The sequence below is a fragment of the Eleginops maclovinus genome, chromosome 2, assembly GCF_036324505.1.
Source record: "Eleginops maclovinus isolate JMC-PN-2008 ecotype Puerto Natales chromosome 2, JC_Emac_rtc_rv5, whole genome shotgun sequence".
NCBI lineage: Eukaryota > Metazoa > Chordata > Actinopteri > Perciformes > Eleginopidae > Eleginops > Eleginops maclovinus.
This window is the reverse complement of record NC_086350.1, coordinates 8,712,631-8,733,422: the sequence shown is the minus strand read 5'-3', so window position 1 is coordinate 8,733,422 and position 20,792 is coordinate 8,712,631. Positions and strand designations below refer to the sequence as shown.

The following is a 20,792-nucleotide window of genomic DNA, read 5'->3' as shown; positions in this document are numbered from 1 at the left end:
ACTAAATCAGGAAAGGCTCTCCTAAAAGTGTGTTTTAAAAAGGAATTTAATGGACATCACTGACTAAAATATAATGATCAGGATTCAAATTTTATGTATACTCTGAAAACCTATTAGACCGTCCCCTATAGACGACCTGCCCATCAGTCAACTGGATGTGGTGAGATCCTGCAGCTCTGTCCTTCAGGAGAACATCATCTCTTCAGTACAGCCATCCGTTTCACTTTAATCAACATACCAGTCAGTCACATGAGAAATGGCGCCTGATGTCACTGCCATAGTGTCTTCATGAAGTCAGGGGTGGGGTGCTTCCATACCATATATAAGAGTGTGTATCCGAGATTCTTCTTTCATAGACTCCTTGTGTGCTGAGACTTAGAAGAACCATTCAGTAGCTGTTCTGGAGCCTGTTTTAATCAAATACAATTAATCTCACCTTGTAACCAAGAAGAAAAGTGCAGCCATTCAACATGGGCAAACTCAGATTGAGTGATCCAAAGCAACCACTAAATACATTTTTAATGTTAAGGAGAACTTGCACTCTCAACTTGCATGTCCTTTCTTTTTGTTAAAACCCATCAAAGGGGGATGGTAGGGCTTTTTCAGGCTTTCTCATGTAAAATATATCGGACTGAGTATGGTTAAATGAGGCCAATGGTTTCAATTCAGACATTTCAATTGACCTTGAGCACTAATAAAGAAGCAAAGAAGTTATCTTCAGTTGAGTACAGATGAGTGAAAATGTACCAGTAGCTGCAATGAAAAGCTTTCATCGGATTGAGGTATTATGTGACCGTTGCTTTGAGGTCTATTAAAGACACAACACACACAGACTCATTTTACAATTTATTACCACAAAATACAGGTTATTTTCAGTATTTTATACATACAGTATGTGAAGCAAATCCAGTTTGCCTCAAAATCCCAGTATGATAACTGTCAATTCTAAACAGTAGATTTCTTAAACAGTCAAAACAAAACTTCTACTACACATAAGTAGAGTGAGCTGATTAAAGCATGCCAGTAGGTGTAACAAAAAAATGATAGCTTTAGAAAGACCTTTTAATTTGTCTCACTGTGAAAAGCTACATAACTTACTTGGTCGTGTATGGCCAGCTCTGTTGTGATTGGTCAGCTGCTAAGAGATGCCCCCCCAGGCCTATCACCTACAATGTGTTGGAGTGCTAGCCAACAGAAGTGAGAGTGTTACATAGTGATGTCATTATGTTACTGAAGTAAACTAAGGGGTCCAATGGAGGCGTTTCAGGCAGGGGTGGAGAGAAACTGTGGGATTTTAGCCTATGCAGACCATTTACATGCACAAAATCTTATATAACACACGTACGCTCTTATGTTTTTATGTTATATGTTCTTGTTTGTATTTGCACGGTGGGACTGCCAGAAACGATATTTCAATTTTCTGTATGTATAACACATGTGGAAACTTTGACAATAAAGTGGACTTTGACTTTGACTACAGGAAACGGAAAACCTCAAAAGTACAATACGGCCTCTGACAAAGCTTATGGGTTAAAATGTATCAATGAAACTGGATTCATGATGAAAGTATGTTTGAGCCAATCAGAGAGAAACAACATTCAACAAGAAGTAGAGCAGCAGCTGTTACCAGTTAGTGAATGAAGGGGGGCAGAGGGTACATTTTACAAATATGACCTACTTTGTGGCATCTCATATTACAGTTTAATTCATGTACAGCGCCCGAACATGCTGATCATCCACCTCCCAGAACTCTGATTTCATATGGTGCTAGACACTGGGTACAAACATCTACATCACCAAATGAAATCAGTTTCTGAGTGCAGTCTTCTGATAGACAGTGCTTTGTTCTTGATGCATGCAACATGTTGGATACACAGAAAAGAGATCCTAATGTTGTGTAACGTGGACCTGTGCAGCTAACTGGTTGCAGATGTAGGTCAAAAGTAGCTGTTGTTTGAAGAGGGAGGCCGTCCTGTGTTTGCTCCTCCCTCTGCACGATGGCCTAAAGTGAACAGCAGAGGGTGTGGTTACATTGAAAGACAGAGCCAAATCAGGGAGCATGTGGAAGAGTAAAGTAAAGTTCAAAGGGATATTTATTTAGGGTCTTCCAATACTCCACCTTAAAAGACCAAGCTCCTCACACGCCCAAACAAACATTGCAGTAAAAGTAAATGGAGAAGTAGGATGGACACCTCAGTGCTGCACCTCTCATGTCAGGGCAGTGCTTCAGTCACAATCTTACAAGGACAAATGAACCACTAAGGTAAACCCTGTTTAAAAAAAAGGTGTTAAATTTACTGTCTTAATATTCTTTTAATAAAACATGATTGCAAAGACCCAACAGCAGGAAAAGAAGAGACATGTGGGAAAAATATCGCGCATTATGACTGAATTCTGAGGTCTGAGCTCTAGAGATATTGTTGGCAATAAATGTGCAGCATAAACTGTATCAGGTCCAGCAGGTCTAATAAATAATGCTGTGACTCATGTTTGTTCCCAGATGGCTTAATTTGAACAGGAGCTGGAGGGGGTGAAGGTTTATCATATGACACAGTGTTCATCACACCTCCTCTTCCCCTTCCTACTGTACCACATTCATGGGCCAAATCCCATCTAAATAAATATAAAATGATAGGCAGAGACAAAAAGATGCAAAATAAATCATGTTTCCAGTCCAGGAGACGGTTTGTTACAGTGCAATCTTTGCTGTATTAGATAAATAATACAATCCTGGAAGAGTTAAGTAAAAGGAAATTAAATTCCACCCAGCTCTGGGTTTGATGGTAAATGCTATGCATCATCAAACCAGAATGATGACTGAGTCGCAGCTTACTGAGAATAAGCCCAGTAGGCATCCATAGAGACTTTAGTCATCAATTTATCTCTCATAACATCAATATGCATGTCCGCAGTCATTAAGCATCCAATAATTCAGAGCAGGCATGAGTCAGTTGGATATGAGGAGCTGAACTTAGTGGAGTCTCATGGAGGGAGACAAGATGTGTGATATCATTACCCTGAGCTCCTTCACATTTTTCATATTGGCACACTAAAACCAAAAGCCATAACTGAATTTCAGAAAATTCCTTTCATGTCGTTGTTGCATATTGGCCATCATTTGTGCCTCTAAATGTTAAAACAGTCTTAGAGGGAAAGGGGGAGAGACAGGATGACATGCAAAAGAACCACAAGTCAGTTTTGATCTAGGAGCCAATGCTGCAAAGACTCAGACTTTGTGCATTGCTCAGATCAGATGGGCTATGAAGGTGCCCCTCACTCCAGCTCTATAAAATCAGTCACTAGTACTTTGGTTTTGATTTCACAGTGAATGTAACTAATTATCTACTGTGAATAGACATATCAGTAGAGTTGACAATCCTGTTTGTTCTGTATGTGTTAGCTATTTGTATAAACATGTGGCTATTTGTCCCATTCCTTAAGAAAAATGCACTGCTTTGTATTTGAGGGGTTACATTGATTTAAAAGGAACAACATATTTAATGGATAGAGGCTTACTCTACTTTAAGAACAATACATACAGGCCTCCCATATGCATATGCCCCTCCTCTATTGGAGCTCTTCTTGGAGGCTTGTTGCGTCTCTGTTTGCAACTTGATTTTCGTATTGCACTCATGCTCTCCAGCATGCTTAAGTGAGTTCACGCTTAGGGCATGGCAGGCAATTATCCTTAATGGTGGAAGGTATAACCCCTTGAATATGTGCAATCATGTGCTCGTGATGAAGACAGATGAGGAAGAGAAGAGGGAGTGAATCTAGAGGAAAGGTTTCCTATTCATCATGGACATGGACACGGAGGCTTGTTGACCCAAGGGAAGCTGAATTGACATTGAGATTCTAGAAGTTTAGCAGGATAGGATTACACAGACTAGGCACACCTTTGGGTGCCACAAATTTAAGTATTAAACCTCAAAAAACAGTAACGTTTTTGAAACCAAACTGTCATTAACTTTATGACACTGCGCTGCAGATGAGTCAGTCCAGCTCCTTTTCCACAGGGTCTATGATGTCAACACTTGATAAACTGACTTGTGCGTCATGTACCAACACAACAGCTCTGCTTCCTAAACTTGTGTTTCATCTTGTGACAGATGAGTTTTTTTCCCTGGGCTTTTCATTTTCAAAAGGCAGCCACGGTCTCCTGTTTATTAAATCATATATCAGTCTCTGCACGGCTATGGTTATGTATGAAGTCAAGTGCATAAAATAATCAAAAACTGAGTCACTTATGTCCAAAAATAGGGAAAAACCAGTTACCCTATTTGATGTTGGAGGATGGGTAACCACTAGGGGATTTTAGAGGCCTGCCAGTCTGCCGTTAATGAGTCTGGACCTTATCGCCTTGCCTGAGAGCAGTGGCAAAGAAACACTACATCACACGCAGGATTCAAATGACAGAATGAGATTTCCAGAGAATATGTACTGTAGCTAAATATACAATATAGCTACAGTGCATATTCTCTGCAAACCTCATTCTGTCATTAAAATACACATCTTATGTGTACACCTTTAATTAGCTCTCATTTTGAAGTATTATATATGTGAGTGCCAGGTGTATGTGTATATATATGTATCTCATTTAAATATAAATGATATAAATTCTATTTAAATATATTTATATATATATATATATATATATATATATACACCTGGCACTCACATATATAATACTTCAAAATGAGAGCAAATGAAAGGTGTACACATAAGATACTTCAGTATAAAGAAAGATGTTTATCCTTGAAAATCCATCTCACTATCATCACATTTTTATGTGAATGCAGACAGAGTGACAGTGAGAACTACCAATACTTTGTTGTTGAATTTAAACGTTAACCTAGACAGAAACCTCCTTGGTGTTTCTTCTCCTGGTAAGCCAGCTGATTAATGCACTCCCACCAAGCAACAAAAACATACCCATTTTGGCACAGTTGTTCACTTTTTCCTAGTAAATGTTTATCAAGAAAAATACATTTGATGCCAAACAAGTTTTCAAGAGATGACAGAAAGCAATCACTCTGCTTGGCTACAGGTGACTGACAGTGGTTCAAAAATAGACTGAAAGTGAAACTGCTACGTCACTCTCAGTAACACGTCATAACATTATGCTATAACATACAAACAGAAAAACCACAAAAGAGTAAGTAAAATCTTTTTTTTTTTAAACTGCAAAGACATGAGCATACACACGATCACAGTAATTAACAAACACCAACCTGTTGCAAATGATCCGTCACTTACCACACGATTCATTATTTCCTCCTTGCGATGTTTTCACACACACTGCTCCCACTGAAGTCTTTTATCCTGAACTGTACAGGTGCTGTAGTCCTCAGGGTTGATCTCCAGGCTGCATGGATGTGTGTATTTTTGTGTGTGTGTGTGTGTGTCTGAACACACTTGGCGTCAGAGGAGTAATGAGATGGAGATGCCAGCGAGAGCACAGCCCCCTCTCCTCTCTCTCTGCTCCTTACAGTCAGTGTGAGCTGTTCAAATGCTCTGCCAGAGTCACTATTGTAACTGTGAGTCAACATGAGAACACACACACACACACACACACACACACACACACACACACACACACACACACACACACACACACACACACACACACACACACACACTATCCATTGTAACAGTCAGTTATAAACAGTGAAAATGAATTATCTTCAAAACAGTTCTCACAAGATAACTAACCATACAGGAAATAGAATCTACATTAAATCACACTCTCTCTTATACAAACAAAACACACCCAGCATGACAAAGCATCCTTTCTCTCTCAGCAACGCAAACATGCAATTTACTCCATTTCCCACTTCATCGGCATGATCCTCATGCTTTATTTTCTCCATGCTTGTAAGTGATCAGCCTTACATGTTCACTATTTGTCCTTGTTTCCAGTCATTTTAATCACTGGAATAAATTCCTGTCCTCTGAGCTGAATGAAGAGTGTAGAGAAAACAGGAACATATTGTTAAACCAAGCCGCAACTTGTATGTAATGATTGCAAGAACAACACAGCTTAAAACAAGCCCTGTAACTTCCTCCATGAGTAAAAGCACACACACTGGGGAATTTCCCGGCCGAGGGGGGAAAGGGAAGGATGAAATAGTATCCGTATGGGGATGGCAGGTGAGAGGGCACGACTCACAGAGCAGGAATCTCACCCTGCATTCCTCTGGTGTGACAGGAAAAGGAATAATTGCGCCTCTGTCAAACACCAGAGGCATAAAGCACTCATACACATGTATACATAAGCCCCGCCCACACCGCCACAATCACCAAGCTTCCTTTCCCAGTATCCGTTCCTATATAGTGAGTCAGATGACCACAAGATGAGTCGCTCCCTCTCCACCTTTCATCTATCCATCCTGAAGATGCCAAAGGAAGTGGCTCAGAGCTGAGTCACATCAACCCTTCCTCCCTCCTCTTCATCATCATAATCTTTACAGCAACATCCACACTTTGATCCTGCTGTCAGCAGTCCAGCATCCTCCTGCAGCGCTGTGTGCACCTGCTGCCACTCTCTCCTCCTCGGACCTCCCACCCTCTTCTCTTTTGCTCTAATGCTTTCTTCCAGCTGTGTGTGAATCCACAGCCGCCGCATTAAAGGGATTCAACTCCAGATGTTCCCAGTCCTGCAGCTGCCCTTCGCCCGCTAACCTAACATCCTGACCATCCTGACAACAGGACATATCTGTTATAGAATAGAATATACCCTTAATCGTCCCACAGAGGGAAATTTACATTCTGCATTTGACCCATCCTAGTGTTAGGAGCAATGGGCTGCCATATGTACGCCGCCCGGGGAGTATTGTAGGAGTAATCTATGAAGAGTCAGAGAAACAGAAAATATGTCTCCTCTGTTCAGTCTGATGCATATGACAGACCATATCCGCCAATGTGATTTAAAAAAGACCCTGTAAGTCAGAATGATGAGACACTTCCCCAAGTTACTGGCGCAATGTTGCAAATGACTGAGAAACCGTCTCAAAATCAAAAAGGGAAGCTTTGTCAAATATGACTAAATATCTCCAAATACTTTGGAAATATTTACATAATTTTTTTCAAATATGACTAAATACATATTTTTCAAATATGACTAAATACATCATTTTTTTCTCTCTAAATAGTAATAACTTCATTCCCAGATAATGAAATAGTTTCTCAAAGTAATGACTTGGAGTTGGGCGTAAAGGCAAACTTACTTTGAGATACTTCTTATTTCTTTTCTGAGATCTTTTTTTTTTTTCATCAAAAGGCCATGTTTTCATTTTATTTTTTTACTTTTCCTGGCAATAATGAGCTTCCCTGCACCTTCTTCTTCTCTTCTCTGTTTGTGTTACTCTGACAACCAGCAAACAGACATGAGCTATATCGAGACTGCTGAACTGTCAAATGCTCAGATTAACTTTTTCCGACTGCGCTGAACTTAGAGAGACATCAAGACAGCCTGACTGCCTGGGTGGGTGTTACTTTTGTGTGAAGAACATAAAGCACAAGTTGAAATGTGGAACTAAAGTTATAGTTTGAAATGTTGGGAAATATGCTTTCTGGTTTTCCGGCAGAGAGCAAGATGAGAAAATTGAGGCCACTCTCATCTGACTGTTAAATATGAACCCTTATGTAATATCTATATTACCCAGAAAACCTTGCCGTTTGTAATAAAGAAACTGGTGCATGATTATCATTTGTCTCTATGCATTACAGAGTATTTTTTGTTGCACCTATACCTTATATAACACCAATGTCCTGCATTCAAAAGATGTTACACACCTTCAAGAGCAGCAGGCAAAAAGAGAAATCAACCAATGAAAAAAACAGAAAATATTGTTATGTAACAAACTAACAAAGTAGTCTGCAGGCTTCAGACGCATCCTTGGTAACAATCACTATAGCACCACTAAAGAAAAGGACAGGATTGCATAACGACAAACTCAATGCCTTCGAATGCCAGCTCAATGCAGCAGATACTAACCCAGGTGATACAAAGAATTTGCTGCTTGGATGTACAGTGGGGCAAAAAAGTATTTAGTCAGCCACCAATTGTGCAAGTTCTCCCATTTAAAAAGATGAGAGAGGCCTGTAATTTTTATCATAGGTATACCTCAACTATGAGAGACAAAATGAGAAAAGAAAATCACGTCTGATTTTTAAAGAATTTATTTTCAAATTACTGTGGAAAATAAGTATTTGGTCAATAACAAAAGTTCATCTCAATACTTTGTTATATACCCTTTGTTGGCAATGACAGAGGTCAAACGTTTTCTGTAAGTCTTCACAAGGTTTTCACACACTGTTGCTGGTATTTTGGCCCATTCCTCCACGCAGATCTCCTCTAAAGCACTGATGTTTTTGGGCTGTCGCTGGGCAACACGGACTTTCAACTCCCTCCAAAGATTTTCTATGGGGTGGAGATCTGGAGACTGGCTACGCCACTCCAGGACCTTGAAATGCTTCTTACGAAGCCACTCCTTCGTTGCCCTGGCGGTGTGTTTGGGATCATTGTCATGCTGAAAGACCCAGCCATGCTTCATCTTCAGTGCCCTTGCTGATGGAAGGAGGTTTTCACTCAAAATCTCACGATACATGGCCCCATTCATTCTTTCCTTTACACGGATCAGTCGTCCTGGTCCCTTTGCAGATAAACAGCCCCAAAGCATGATGTTTCCACCTCCATGTAGTGTGTTACTGATGGTAGCCTCTGTTACTTTGGTCCCAGCTCTCTGCAGGTCATTCACTAGGTCCCCCCGTGTGGTTCTGGGATTTTTGCTCACCGTTCTTGTGATCATTTTGACCCCACGGGGTGAGATCTTGCGTGGAGCCCCAGATCGAGGGAGATTAGCAGTGGTCTTGTATGTCTTCCATTTTCTAATAATTGCTCCCACAGTTGATTTCTTCACACCAAGCTGCTTACCTATTGCAGATTCAGTTTTCCCAGCCTGGTGCAGGTCTACAATTTTGTCTCTGGTCTCCTTTGACAGCTCTTTGGTCTTGGCCATAGTGGAGTTTGGAGTATGACTGTTTGAGGTTGTGGACAGGTGTCTTTTATACTGATAACGAGTTCAAAAAGGTGCCATTAATACAGGTAACGAGTGGAGGACAGAGGAGCCTCTTAAAGAAGAAGTTACAGGTCTGTGAGAGCCAGAAATCTTGCTTGTTTGTAGGTGACCAAATACTTATTTTACCGAGGAATTTACCAATTAATTCATTAAAAATCCTACAATGTGATTTCCTGGATTGTTTCCCCCATTCTGTCTCTCATAGTTGAAGTGTACCTATGATGAAAATTACAGGCATCTCTCATCTTTTTAAATGGGAGAACTTGCACAATTGGTGGCTGACTAAATACTTTTTTGCCCCACTGTATATGTTTCAGTACCCAAAATGAAAATTATTTCATCAAAGCCACACACACCGCCCACACTAACAGCAGCTGAGATGAATAGTTACCCTTCATAAGGAGAATGTGTGCAATTTGTTTTACTAGGAAATTCCATTGAGACCAAAAATCTGAAAGAGACTTGGCCGAGGTTGCTACTGTACCGAATCACATTTAAATACAACACGATGTTGGAGCAAGATAACTGAAGTTATTTAAAAAAGTAGAGCTTACAGGTGGCTAAGGTTCTAACAGGCAGAAGGTTAGACGGGGGACAGGAAAAACCGGTAACAAAACACCACATTCATCAAGTGTATTCAATGCACGTTACTTAACCCTATGCAGAAGTAATTGCAGTTCAGCATGAATGTTTTAAACATTCATCTAAAAAGGGAAAGAGCTGATGTGCATTTCACTATTCAAATAGGCTGTCGAAGGCTAAAGAAAACAGATTTAAATGGATCTGCAAAAACAACTGGGATCCAGTCAGCGAAATGTGGATTTGCAATTGCCATTTTGCATCAGGTGAGTAAAATATAACATCATATTGTTAACTATTCCCAATTCGATGTGTATAAGTATATTCTGTGTAACTGCAACGTTTTGTCAGTTTGGTGTTCTACCTCTCTGACAGTGTTGGTTAGGCCCAAGCAAGTGTACAATTCTTTAAATGAAAAAGGTGTGGTAAAACAGCCAGAATATTAATCATGTCCTAGTCATTTAAATTTCCCAGACAAATCCTGCCTTGAAGTCGTCGAGGCATCAAGCGTTTTGTAGACTTCAGGCTTTGCTTTGTGGATTTCCCCTGCATCGTAATCAGGCACACATAAATGTCAGGAAACCCGATTCCTGGCCACATATCAATATCCACTGACAACTAGTTCTTTTGTATGGTGTAAAAATCTGTGTTGAGTCCAACTGCCTTTGATTTCAGCACATAATCATTTGTATTGTTCACCTTTTCTCTTATGATAGCCATGACGCAGGATGTTGTTTTGAACTTTTGCCACTAAGTCCAATACAGGCAGGCGTTTTCTGGTGGGAAGGTGATGTCAGTTGATGAGTAAATAAGACACAGGTGAGGAGGCTTGAAAGGCCAGGCAGAGCTGATGAGGGAAATGGTAGCAGGTGTGTAGGTGGGAGGTGAGTCTGAGGGCATCTGCTGGATCGTTTGAGAATGGTCGGTCTGGGGAGTGAGGGGTACGCGGCCTGAGGGAAAAGAGCAGGAAAGACACGGGCCAGGACAAGGAGAATACAAAGTCTGTGTGACAGTAACAGTATGGGAGTTTCTCTGTGGAACCAACAGGACTCATTTGACTAACTTACATTCATTTACTCACCCTTTATCCAAAGATATTTACCTACATAAATATTTCAAAGCTACATTTTCTCAAATTTTACCTGCATGGTGGGCAGACAGAGCACACAGAAGGGTTCATATCAGACTGCTAACATCTCAAAAGGCAGAAATATCAAGCGTCAACATTGTTTTGCCCCCAAGATTTGAATCTTTTTCACTGAAAATGATGTTGTTTCAACCAACACTAAGTTCAATTTACAATTGTTACATTAAAATCTTAGCTACACGATGAGGTAGGAAAAAACAGGCGTATATTTTAGAAACGACTGTGAGAATTCAGAATGTTAACATTGTTTTGATTCAACATACTGTGCTGAATCAGATGCAAATAAAGTTATCTTGAGATCTGTTTAGTCTAAGTAAAATGGCAGATTTTTATGAACATTTTATATCTGAACAGGACGAAATAAATCTTTTGACCATTTTTTACAGGACATTCAACAACATGGGTCAATCTGCAGGTAGGCCTATGTTATCTATGTACACTTAACATAGAATCCAAACTCTCTGGGTGATGCATTATTTGAAACATGTTGAAAATGGTCAATATAAGACATATTGGCGTTTGGTAATAAGATCACTGCTCCATCACTGCAAGGTGGGCTCAGGTAAAATAAAAACACACCTGTTAGCTACTCTGGCTCCAAAACTTCACTTCGTCTACACCTTGGCCCTTAACCCCAACACAAATATTTTAAATAATTGTAGCACTTAAAAGGTTTAGCCCATTTGAAGCAAATGCACTAGCACTTAGAAATGGTTTGGTTAACTTGAAGGAAATGTATATGTTTCATGCTGCGTTTGTATCTTCATGGTTTACTGGACGCCTCTCTGGATAAAAGAGCATCAGCTAAATGAAATGTCGTGTAAGTAATACTAGGCAAATTTACATTCTTTGTTTTGGCAACAGGTTCAGTCAGGCCAATGCGAAGGATCATTAAGATGGAAGTGACAAACCTCGAGTCGTCGGCCCTGACTCAAGGCCAGATAACAGCGTTGGCGCTTTTCTTACCTTCCTTCCAGTGTGGGTCGAAAACTGATGAATTGAGTTTTGACCAAATGTGGTGCAAGGAAAGTTTAGTGGTGGGCCAGTTAAGGTCAACTTCAATAATCCCACTCTCAGCAGCACAAGCTGAAGAAGAAAGTGAACGGATGACGCTGCTGTTGACCCAAATCCACCCTGATCAGATCGACATACCGACACTGGCTAACACCAAGAATCACTTTAAAATGATACAGTTTGAGGGGAGAGAGTTTGTGAGAGTCACCTGTTTGGTTCAATTACCTGAGGCAGCACAGAGTAAGAACAAATGGAAAGTTTCTGACTATAATTTTGAGGGCCAGTTGATCATGTCTGTGATCTGCACCTTGAAAATGGACCTTGAACTATCGAAATGTGAAGAGAGCTGGCAGTCAGAGTCGACGACCCCTGCACAAAGACTCAGAGAACATGACTATTTTACTTATTATTAAACCTGCTTTGTGTGTTTATTTTTGGCCACTTGTGGGCAACAAGACCAAACTGTAAGCACAACTTTGACATGTGTAAAGGAAACTTTTTTGCAAACTGTCGCCTAATTACACATCAAAAAGCCACAAGGAACATAAGCATTTTTTGGAGTTGTGTTTTCATCCATGACTACAGGATTTTCTAAATTAAATATCCTTGTAGTTTTATTTGGTTCTTCACAAATTCCCAAAGGAAATATATTATTATCCCAGAGAAGAGCAAGAATAGTAAGTAAGACAAAAGGGCTACAGCATAGAAGCTAGGCAAGGCTGCACTTACGCTAAAGGCTAATATCATCATGCTAACAACAACAACAAGAATGCATGTAGCCTATAGCTGGCATATTTACCATGTTATTTGTACAAAATTTCATGGCAATCCAATAAACAGTTGTTGAAAGATTCATCAATCAATGACTCCTGTGAAGTGAGAAAACTAGCAGAACTAACAACATACTGTGTTCTTGAGAAGGTGGAAACAGAGGAGCATTTCTTTATATTTGCACTTGCCGTGGATGTTTGTACTTCATTTGATAGTAAAAACAGATCAAACACACACAAAAAACACATATGCTTGTAGAGTAGTGCTTTGTCAAAAACCATGTGTACTCAAATGCAGTTTCATAATGTTTAGTACACACACCACTCTTGTGCATAAACACAAAGCCACAGACAAGTACTAGTGGCTGTGGCAGCTGCTTCCTCTGTGGCTAATGAAAGACTTGTACTTCAGGCTTGGTCTGCAGAGCAAAGCTGGTCCTTGGTTTTACTTTCCTGGACTTTTTTGTACATCTAGTGGATGAGAATGTAAACTGAAAGGGTGTAAAAAAACACTTTAATGTCTGAAGTCCTTTTAGGCTTCAGCGTGAAGGGAAGTTATTACAATATCTTAACATCAAATAAATAAATACGCTTTTAAAAGTTTTGACAAATCAAATTCAGTCTATGTGAGTTCAAAGCAAAGTTGACTAATGCAGTAAGACTGAATATAAGAAGGGTAAAACACAGTCGAGTACCTCCAAAATGTTAAACATTTAAGAAACCAACAAAAGCGGCCTTATTTTTAGCAACTATTTTTTTCCAGATAGTTTCCATGGCTGTAGAACTTCCTCACCGTACACAAGTTGCATGTAGCAAAGAGCAAATGCTTTGATGTACTGTAATCTCTTGCATGAAAATTGAAAAATGATCATCACCATCTCTCGGTCAATGCCTGAACCTTCTTTCAGCGACACATGCATGCAAACACTCACTTCCTCTTCAAATCAACCAGGAGATTGAGGAACTAAAATTAGATGAGACAAACACTCACATGTTTACAGACACGCAAGTACTTGATTTAGTAGCACTGTGGTTTCCCAGAAATTAGGAGCAGAAAGACTCGAGATCTATAAGAAATGCAACTAAACCACTTTAAAATGTACCTCCCTTTAATACAGTTGCAAATAAATCAATTTCCACGTCTCAACCTAACACATGTTAATTACATCAGCATGACCCATAGCTCATCTTTTAAATCGTTATTTCACCTGAGAACTGGCAAATTTATGCAACTGGCTGTAAAGAAAAAAACAAAGACAGTTCATTAGTGTAGAAAAGTTCAGTGCACATGTTAAACAGTTCAAATTAGAGTCAACAAACCCACCATGTTGTTTGAAGAATGGTTAATAAGTCACTAACAACAGGGAAGGCCATCCTCCCTTTAATCAATAACGGATGGATACGGAAACAGTTTGAGTAGCAGTCTGAAGGTGGAGGGACCTCTACTGGTAATATCAGTGTCCTGTCTGATGTTGAGTGTAAGAGTAATATTTATGACCAAAAAAAATAGTATGTTAAGGGCAGGTTGTGCCAGACAAAGTGTCCTCAATTCAATACTATTAATTGTATACATACACAGTACACTCCTAAGTAATCGGCAGTGTATATTGTACATTGTTAAAAACATTTTCTTTATAATTTAAATGACTTGTCAGTCATTTTAAAATAGAGCGCCATATAATTGTAAAGATCTCACATTGAATTCTTTGGTTGCTTTAATTAGTACTAAGGTATTCTTTTTCAGCTCATTTTATCCTTGTGCATTGAGGGGGAAAATGACAGTATACTTTAAACGCACATGTGTTTTGTGTGAATGACGGAAATAAACCAGACCAAACACAGGGAGTCGTGTCATCTGAAAGGTTTGTAAAGTTGATATGTTATTTGACAGTTTGTACTAACTGCAAACAAAAAAGTGAAATGCTATGAACATTAAAAAATATCTTACTTTTTAAATAATTCATATTTTATGTTATCTTATAGAAAACATATTTCATTTAAATATTCCTGCAAGTGAATGTTTTCAGTAATTTATAGACTCCAGATTGATAACATGATTTATCCACAAGAGGGTAGCAAACACGTACCAATATTGTCTAAAACTCAAAAAAAGAGAAGCAATTTTGTGATTCCACAACAAAGTTTATTGAGATTGTACTAATATCTGTGTGCGTGCACCAGAAATAACCCGTGAAATAATTTATGTACAGTACAATAACCTCAAACACGTACAGGTGTGTGTCACTTCACACTCGGCTCATTGAACAATAGTTTCATGCAGCTGCAATCTGATAATAATAGCTTTCATAACTTCAAGGCACACACACATGATGATCAACAGCACTTCTTATAGCTTATACAAATACCTTACTTGAATTCAGAAGATTTCATTGTCTGCTCCGTTGTGATTTGCCTTATTTTCTGCAACTGTTTTGATCCATTTGCTACTGTTGTGGCACAATAGGACTTAAGATGATCCTCAAACTACTTGCACTTGTTCCATACTAGTGTAAAGGCTGGAGTTGATTCTCCTGTGTTTCCAGTAAATTGTTCATTAATTGAATTCTCTTCATCAAGTTTTCTTCCATCGTCCGATGTCTTCCTCATGAAGTCTCCGGATTACCCTCCTGTGCTCAGTTTATTCTGTACATGGAGGGGGGGGGGGGGCAAAAGTTACCAACAATAAATCATTGTGAAATGTCTTGAAGATTGAAGGCTGTAGATTTACCTTCTTGGCATTGTCCACACACTGCATGTAGGCCGAGGCGATAGTCGAGCAGGACAAAGTCTTTCCAGTGTTCTCCCTGTAGCATTTCAAAATCTGACCCTGCAGGTCACCGCACACCGGCTGGATATCAACACGCCTGAGAGACACATGCAATAATAAAGAATCATGTTGGTTAGGTACAAATAGGTTTTTGTGCATGTAAATGGACTCCAAAGGCTAAAATCGTAACACCCCCTGCCTGAAACGCCTCTATTGGACTCCTTTGTTTGCTTCGTTGATATAATGACATCACTACGTAACAGCTGCGATCTATTGTCTACCGCTCCAACATTAAAGCATGTAAACATGTTACAGTAGAGGCACAATATATAATATGAAAGTGATGATGAACATAACATGTCGCCTTAAGACTAGATTAAGACACGCACATTTGAACATCATCCTTGCATTCATACAAATACAATGATTGTAAACTTACGCAAAACGGTTGTGAGTGTCTTCTTTGCCCTTCTGGAAGCTCTCAGCCGTCACTTTATAAAACTCAGTGCACTGTCAAACATACAAACTCACAAAATTACCATAAAAGGTCAAATATAACAAAATGTGAAATATTAAGCTGCATGCTTCGGCTGTCAACGACACAATGAGAGCTATAGAAGGTGAATGTTTCTGGACAGCTAAACAATGACCAAAAACTCGATCTGAAGCTATACAAAATAAGATCTTCAGATTCAGGTGATTCTCTACATAGTGCTCACCTTTTTTTCAAGTTTTGTGACGTGTTCCTTGTAGAGGGCGTCTCGTTTCCTCAACTCTTTCTCCCTCTCCTCCAGCTGATGAGCCTGTGAGTTTACATTTGATTAGAGCTAAATCAGAGTGCCAAAATGACATTTTCATGGTTTCATATATTGTGGGTGGCAAACAGAATTCCAATATGTGATACAACTTTTTTTCCTTGTCTCATCAAAGAAATGAAGAGCAGCACAGCACAAACACAGCAGCTTCAGTGCAATTAGAGTAGAATGAAAGTGAAAAGTGAGTCATGCACGTATAAAAGTTCTTACCTTCACCTCCATCCGCTGAAACAACACAAGAGGGCAACAAAGAAAGAGATTCACAGTAAGAGGAGGAAGGATTTTCACATTTACACGAGATATCCTGTCGCATGTAAAGATCGTTTGCTTACATAAAGCTGCACCATCAGCCTCTCATCGTCAGTCTTCATTCGCTCCTTCGTGATGGCCTCCGTCAGGTTCTCCACGTATGCCGCTTTCTCCGCCTGCAGTGTCTTCTTCACCTGCTCCTCCACCTGACTCTGAGCGGCTGCCTGGGCCTCTGCATGAGCCTGAGCCCTCATCTCCTCCAGCCTGCACACAGATCACATTTTCTGGTTGCGCGCGTGCATCCTTCATTCATTTGTTTAAAGCAATTGAACAGATAATAACTTATATGTTGATAAAAAGACATTTCAACAACTGCAATTTCAGTTCATCTATTTATCTTTTTCCCCACTTTTTATTTCTATTGAGAGAAAGACTTTTCTGATTTTAATCCAACATCTTATTTTAGTTGAAAATAACACAGAGCTCATCTCTCCTGTACAACAGGACACAAAGTCTTCCCACATAAGATGACAGGCTACAGAAACAGTGGTTCCTTACTGTCGCTGCAGCTCCTGCCTCCTCTGAAGATCTCCTCCTCCAGACTCATCTGCATCTTCTCTTTGATTTTCTGCCTCAGGGTTTCCTCCACCACTTCAGGAGCAAAAGGTGGGGCTTTAAACACATTCATGCAGTGATAGGAAAATGTTTATTTTTATTTAAATCTCTGGCGACAATCTTCATCAAGATGATCAGCTTACCTGCTGCAGGTGGTGCTGCTGTGGTGACAGCAGGAACTTCAGCCTCAATAACAGGGGGAAGAGACGCCGTCATGGTGGGCTCTTCAGCAGATGGAGGTGGTGCCAGAGACTCAAAGAAGGGTTCGCTTACAGGTGCATCAGAGGGTATAACGGCCAACTCCACACAGTGACAGGGTGGGGGGGGCTCCTCGAAAGTGAGCTCTGGTAGAGGTGAAGGTGCCTCCAGGGGCTCTGGGGGTGGAGAGGGTGCAGCAACTATCTCTAAAAGAGGAGAAGGTGTTGCCTCTGGCTCCAGGGGAGGAGAAGGTGGTGCTACCAACTCTAAGGGAGGAGATGGTGTTGTCTCCGACTCTAAGGGTGAACAGGGTGTTGCCTCTGGCTCCAGGGGAGGAGAAGGTGGTGCTACCAACTCTAAGGGAGGAGATGGTGTTGTCTCGACTCTAAGGGTGACCAGGGTGTTGCCTCTGGCTCCAGGGGAGGAGAAGGTGGTGCTACCAACTCTAAGGGAGGAGATGGTGTTGTCTCCGACTCTAAGGGTGAACAGGGTGTTGCCTCTGGCTCCAGGGGAGGAGAAGGTGGTGCTACCAACTCTAAGGGAGGAGTTGGAGTTGTCTCCGACTCCAGGGGAGAAGATGGAGCTGCCACAAGCTCTAGAGGTGCTGCCACTGGCTCTGCTAGAGCAGCGGTTGGTGAAATGCACTCTAAAAGAGGAGAGGGTGGTGCCACCTGCTCTGGAGTAAAGGAGGGTGCTGCCACAATCTCTGGGGGAGGACATGCTGCTGCCACCGACTCTAAGGGAGGAGAAGGTGCTACCACAGGCTCTAGTGGAGGAGTGGTAGGTGCAACGCACTCTAAGAGAGGAGCTGGTGGTGCCACCGACTCCAGGGAAGAAGATGGTGTTGCCACAAGCTCTAGTGGAGGACAGGGTGCTGCCACATGCTCTAGTGTAGGACAGGGTGCTGCCACATGCTCTAGTGGAGGACAGGGTGCTGCCACAGACTCTGGGGGAGGAGACGGTGCTGCTACCGACTCTAAAATAGGAACTGATTCTGCCACCAAATCTAATGAAGGAGCTGGTGCTGTCACTGGCTCTGGTAGAGTAGCGGGTGATGCAACAGACTCTAAAAGAGGAGTGGGTGGTGCCACTGGCTCCAGGTTAGCAGATGGTGGTGCCACAAGCTCTAGTGGAAGACAAGGTGCTGCCACTGACTCTAAGGGAGGAGCGGGTGGTGCAAAAGACTCTACAGGAGGAACAGGTGGTGTCAAAAGCTCAGAGGGAGACGATGGTGCTGCCACTAGCTCTAAAAGAGGAGTGGGTGCTGCCATCGGCTCCGGGGCAGGGGGTGGTGGTGCCACAAGTACTAGTGGAGGAGAGGGTGCTGCCAGCGACTCCAAGGTAGGAGATGGTGCTATCACTGGCTCTGGTTTCGAACAGGGTGGTGCAATGGACTCTAAAAGAGGAGAAGGTGCTACCATGGACTCTGGTGGAGGAGATGGTGCTGCCACTGACTCAAAAAGAGGAGTGGGTGCTGCCAGCGGCTCTTGAGGAGGTGGAGATAGAAGCGTTTCACATGCAGGCATTGGATCGAAAGCTGCAGCCTCAACAAGACAGGGTGATGTTAATTCAACAGTGGGTGGAGCCTGAACCATTTCCACTGGTGGAGCAGACAGTATAGCAAGAGGTTCAACAGACAGAGATACAGCAATGGGTGTTTCAGAGGGCGAAGTGGAAGCTAAAGGCTCAGATGGTGCAACAGCCAAATCCACAGGTGGAGGTAGTACAACAGGTTCTGCTATTGGAGATGGAGACAGGGTTTCTGGCTGTACATGAGGTGGGATGAAGGATTCCAAAGGAGCCAGGACTACTGGCTCCACTACAGCGGGTGGAGGAGGAGACTCTATAGGTGCCTGTACTTGTGGAGGCGTAGTAGGTGGAGTTGGTGCTGAGACATCAAGGTCGGTTAGAGGTGGAGCTTCTGGCGAGGAAGGAGGCAGAGAGTGAAACTTCACAGGAGGTGGAGGGACAAGTTTTAGAGGAGGGGGTGGGGCTTCAAGAGGTGGGGGAGGCATCAACTGAGGTGGAGGTATCAGAAGAGGGAGTAAGTGTTCGACAGAGGGGGGGGGAATGGGAGGTGGTGTTTGTGTTTCAGGTTGAGGAGGACGTGGTTTCTGTGAGGGCGGAGGAGCGACAACCTTAGACTCTTTCATCCGGTGGATCACTTTGTCTGACAGCTGGAGAGAAACAAGAGAAACACTTAAATTAAATGGATTTATTAAGAATCTGTTTTTATAGTTAAGGGGTTTTCTTTAAGTGCCTTTGGCGTCTTCTTCTTTGTCTGGCTTGAGTAGCGGGAGATGAGACCAGACTACATCCATCAAAAGAAATGGGGATGTGTCAGCTTCAGTTCTAGTTCCTACTAATGTATTTCTTAAATTAAGAGAGGGGCCTGGGTCCAGAAGCATAACGCAGGTGCCAAGGATGTCCTACTTATTACATTATTTTTATGTCCTAACTGAGATCTGATGGCCACAAACAAAAAAAGTCTCCAAATACTAAAAACAAAAAGGTAAAAAGGTATTGATCCCTAGAGAGGAAATTCAGTAGGAGTGTTTCAGTGTGTAATCTTAAAGAAAAATACACAATTCAGGAACAAACATAAACATGTCTTACAATCACTTCAATTATTACACAATCTGGAGCTGCCCAAACCTGTCGCTCCCTGTGGCTGATTAGTTATAAATAATTATGTGTGTACCAGGTTTATGTTCTTTACTTAAAAAAATAAAAACTTTGGCCCCTCGGTCCTTAGAGTTTTAAGGTTTCCTTGATGTTGCATGAGGTCACCAATAGTGGTCTATCAACAAAGGTCGCAGTTTGATAACCACCTAAGAATAACTTCTGGGGCTTGTAAAAATACCTCATCACAAATTTAGAAGTGGCTTTAATTGAATATTTGTTTAACCTTTTATGATTAAAAACTTAATTGAATTTAAGTAAATAAAACTCAGTCCAAACTCAGATTATTTAAGCAGGGGTCAAAGTATTTGTATTTCCCTGGTCGTCCATGTTACAGCCCACCATTTTCTAGATTTAACACCACAGCAGAGTGTGAAAGCCTACATTTTTGCAGTGACAAAAACACGAGGGACAGTTCAATATATACTACATATCTAAAAATCTGAAAAGTAAAAATCTGCATGTTTTGCAAATAAAACCTAACACACGTGCACTGTGCAGCGAGGGTCTGTGCATTGAAACAGTGTGCAGTCATTCTTTGAATACTTTCTCCCACTTTCAGACCCATCCATTTTCCCTGAGCTTTCAACTCACCCGAATGCCCTTCACAAAATTAACTCCTCCACCCTCCTCTCCAGGGAGGTGACTCGGGCTGTTTCCCCCCATCAACACTCCCGCAGCAGCAGATATTCACTACCTTCAGTATTTACGATATTATTTAATCCACAAGGTGGATGAGCGCTCAGTGATATCAACTGTACAGCTGCAACAATCTGCCCTTCCCACTCCGACTGTCAGCAAGAGCTGTTGCTATTGGATGCGGCTGAACAACGCGGCTCCTGATTGGTCCATTTGCTTAACAGCGTGTCAGATGTG

General features: G+C 41.4%; 1 protein-coding gene and 2 long non-coding RNA genes across 3 annotated transcripts; 1 reads left to right on the top strand and 2 right to left on the bottom strand.

The window, feature by feature from the left end:
* Positions 1–833: 833 nt before the first annotated feature.
* LOC134875044 (uncharacterized) lies at positions 834–4,390 on the bottom strand. Its single transcript, XR_010167157.1, has 2 exons — positions 4,276–4,390; positions 834–2,002 (listed from the first exon to the last, which is right to left on the bottom strand). It is a non-coding gene; the product is annotated as an uncharacterized LOC134875044 (long non-coding RNA).
* A 5,173-nt stretch (positions 4,391–9,563) lies between these two features.
* On the top strand, positions 9,564–12,562 carry LOC134859439 (uncharacterized). Its single transcript, XR_010165101.1, has 4 exons — positions 9,564–9,687; positions 9,828–9,925; positions 11,193–11,221; positions 11,671–12,562. It is a non-coding gene; the product is annotated as an uncharacterized LOC134859439 (long non-coding RNA).
* A 2,149-nt stretch (positions 12,563–14,711) lies between these two features.
* Positions 14,712–20,712, bottom strand: LOC134879759 (proline-rich protein 36-like). The gene is made up of 10 exons (XM_063906262.1): positions 20,511–20,712; positions 17,619–19,411; positions 17,345–17,530; positions 16,980–17,072; positions 16,505–16,685; positions 16,383–16,397; positions 16,077–16,160; positions 15,797–15,867; positions 15,319–15,454; positions 14,712–15,233 (listed from the first exon to the last, which is right to left on the bottom strand). Exons 1-10 carry the CDS (start codon positions 20,580–20,582, stop codon positions 15,210–15,212), a joined length of 2,655 nt encoding a protein of 884 aa, XP_063762332.1. The 5' UTR covers positions 20,583–20,712; the 3' UTR covers positions 14,712–15,209.
* Positions 20,713–20,792: the final 80 nt, after the last annotated feature.

Coding starts and splice junctions, on each gene's coding strand:
- LOC134879759 (XM_063906262.1), bottom strand. CDS start 20,582: ATGGGGGGAAACAGCCCGAGTCACCTCCCTGGAGAGGAGGGTGGAGGA. Junction 17,531..17,618: donor ACACCCTGGTCACCCTTAGA/GTCGAGACAACA, acceptor GTTCACCCTTAG/AGTCGGAGACAACACCATCT. Junction 15,868..16,076: donor TCACAAAACTTGAAAAAAAG/GTGAGCACTATG, acceptor TATGTTTGACAG/TGCACTGAGTTTTATAAAGT.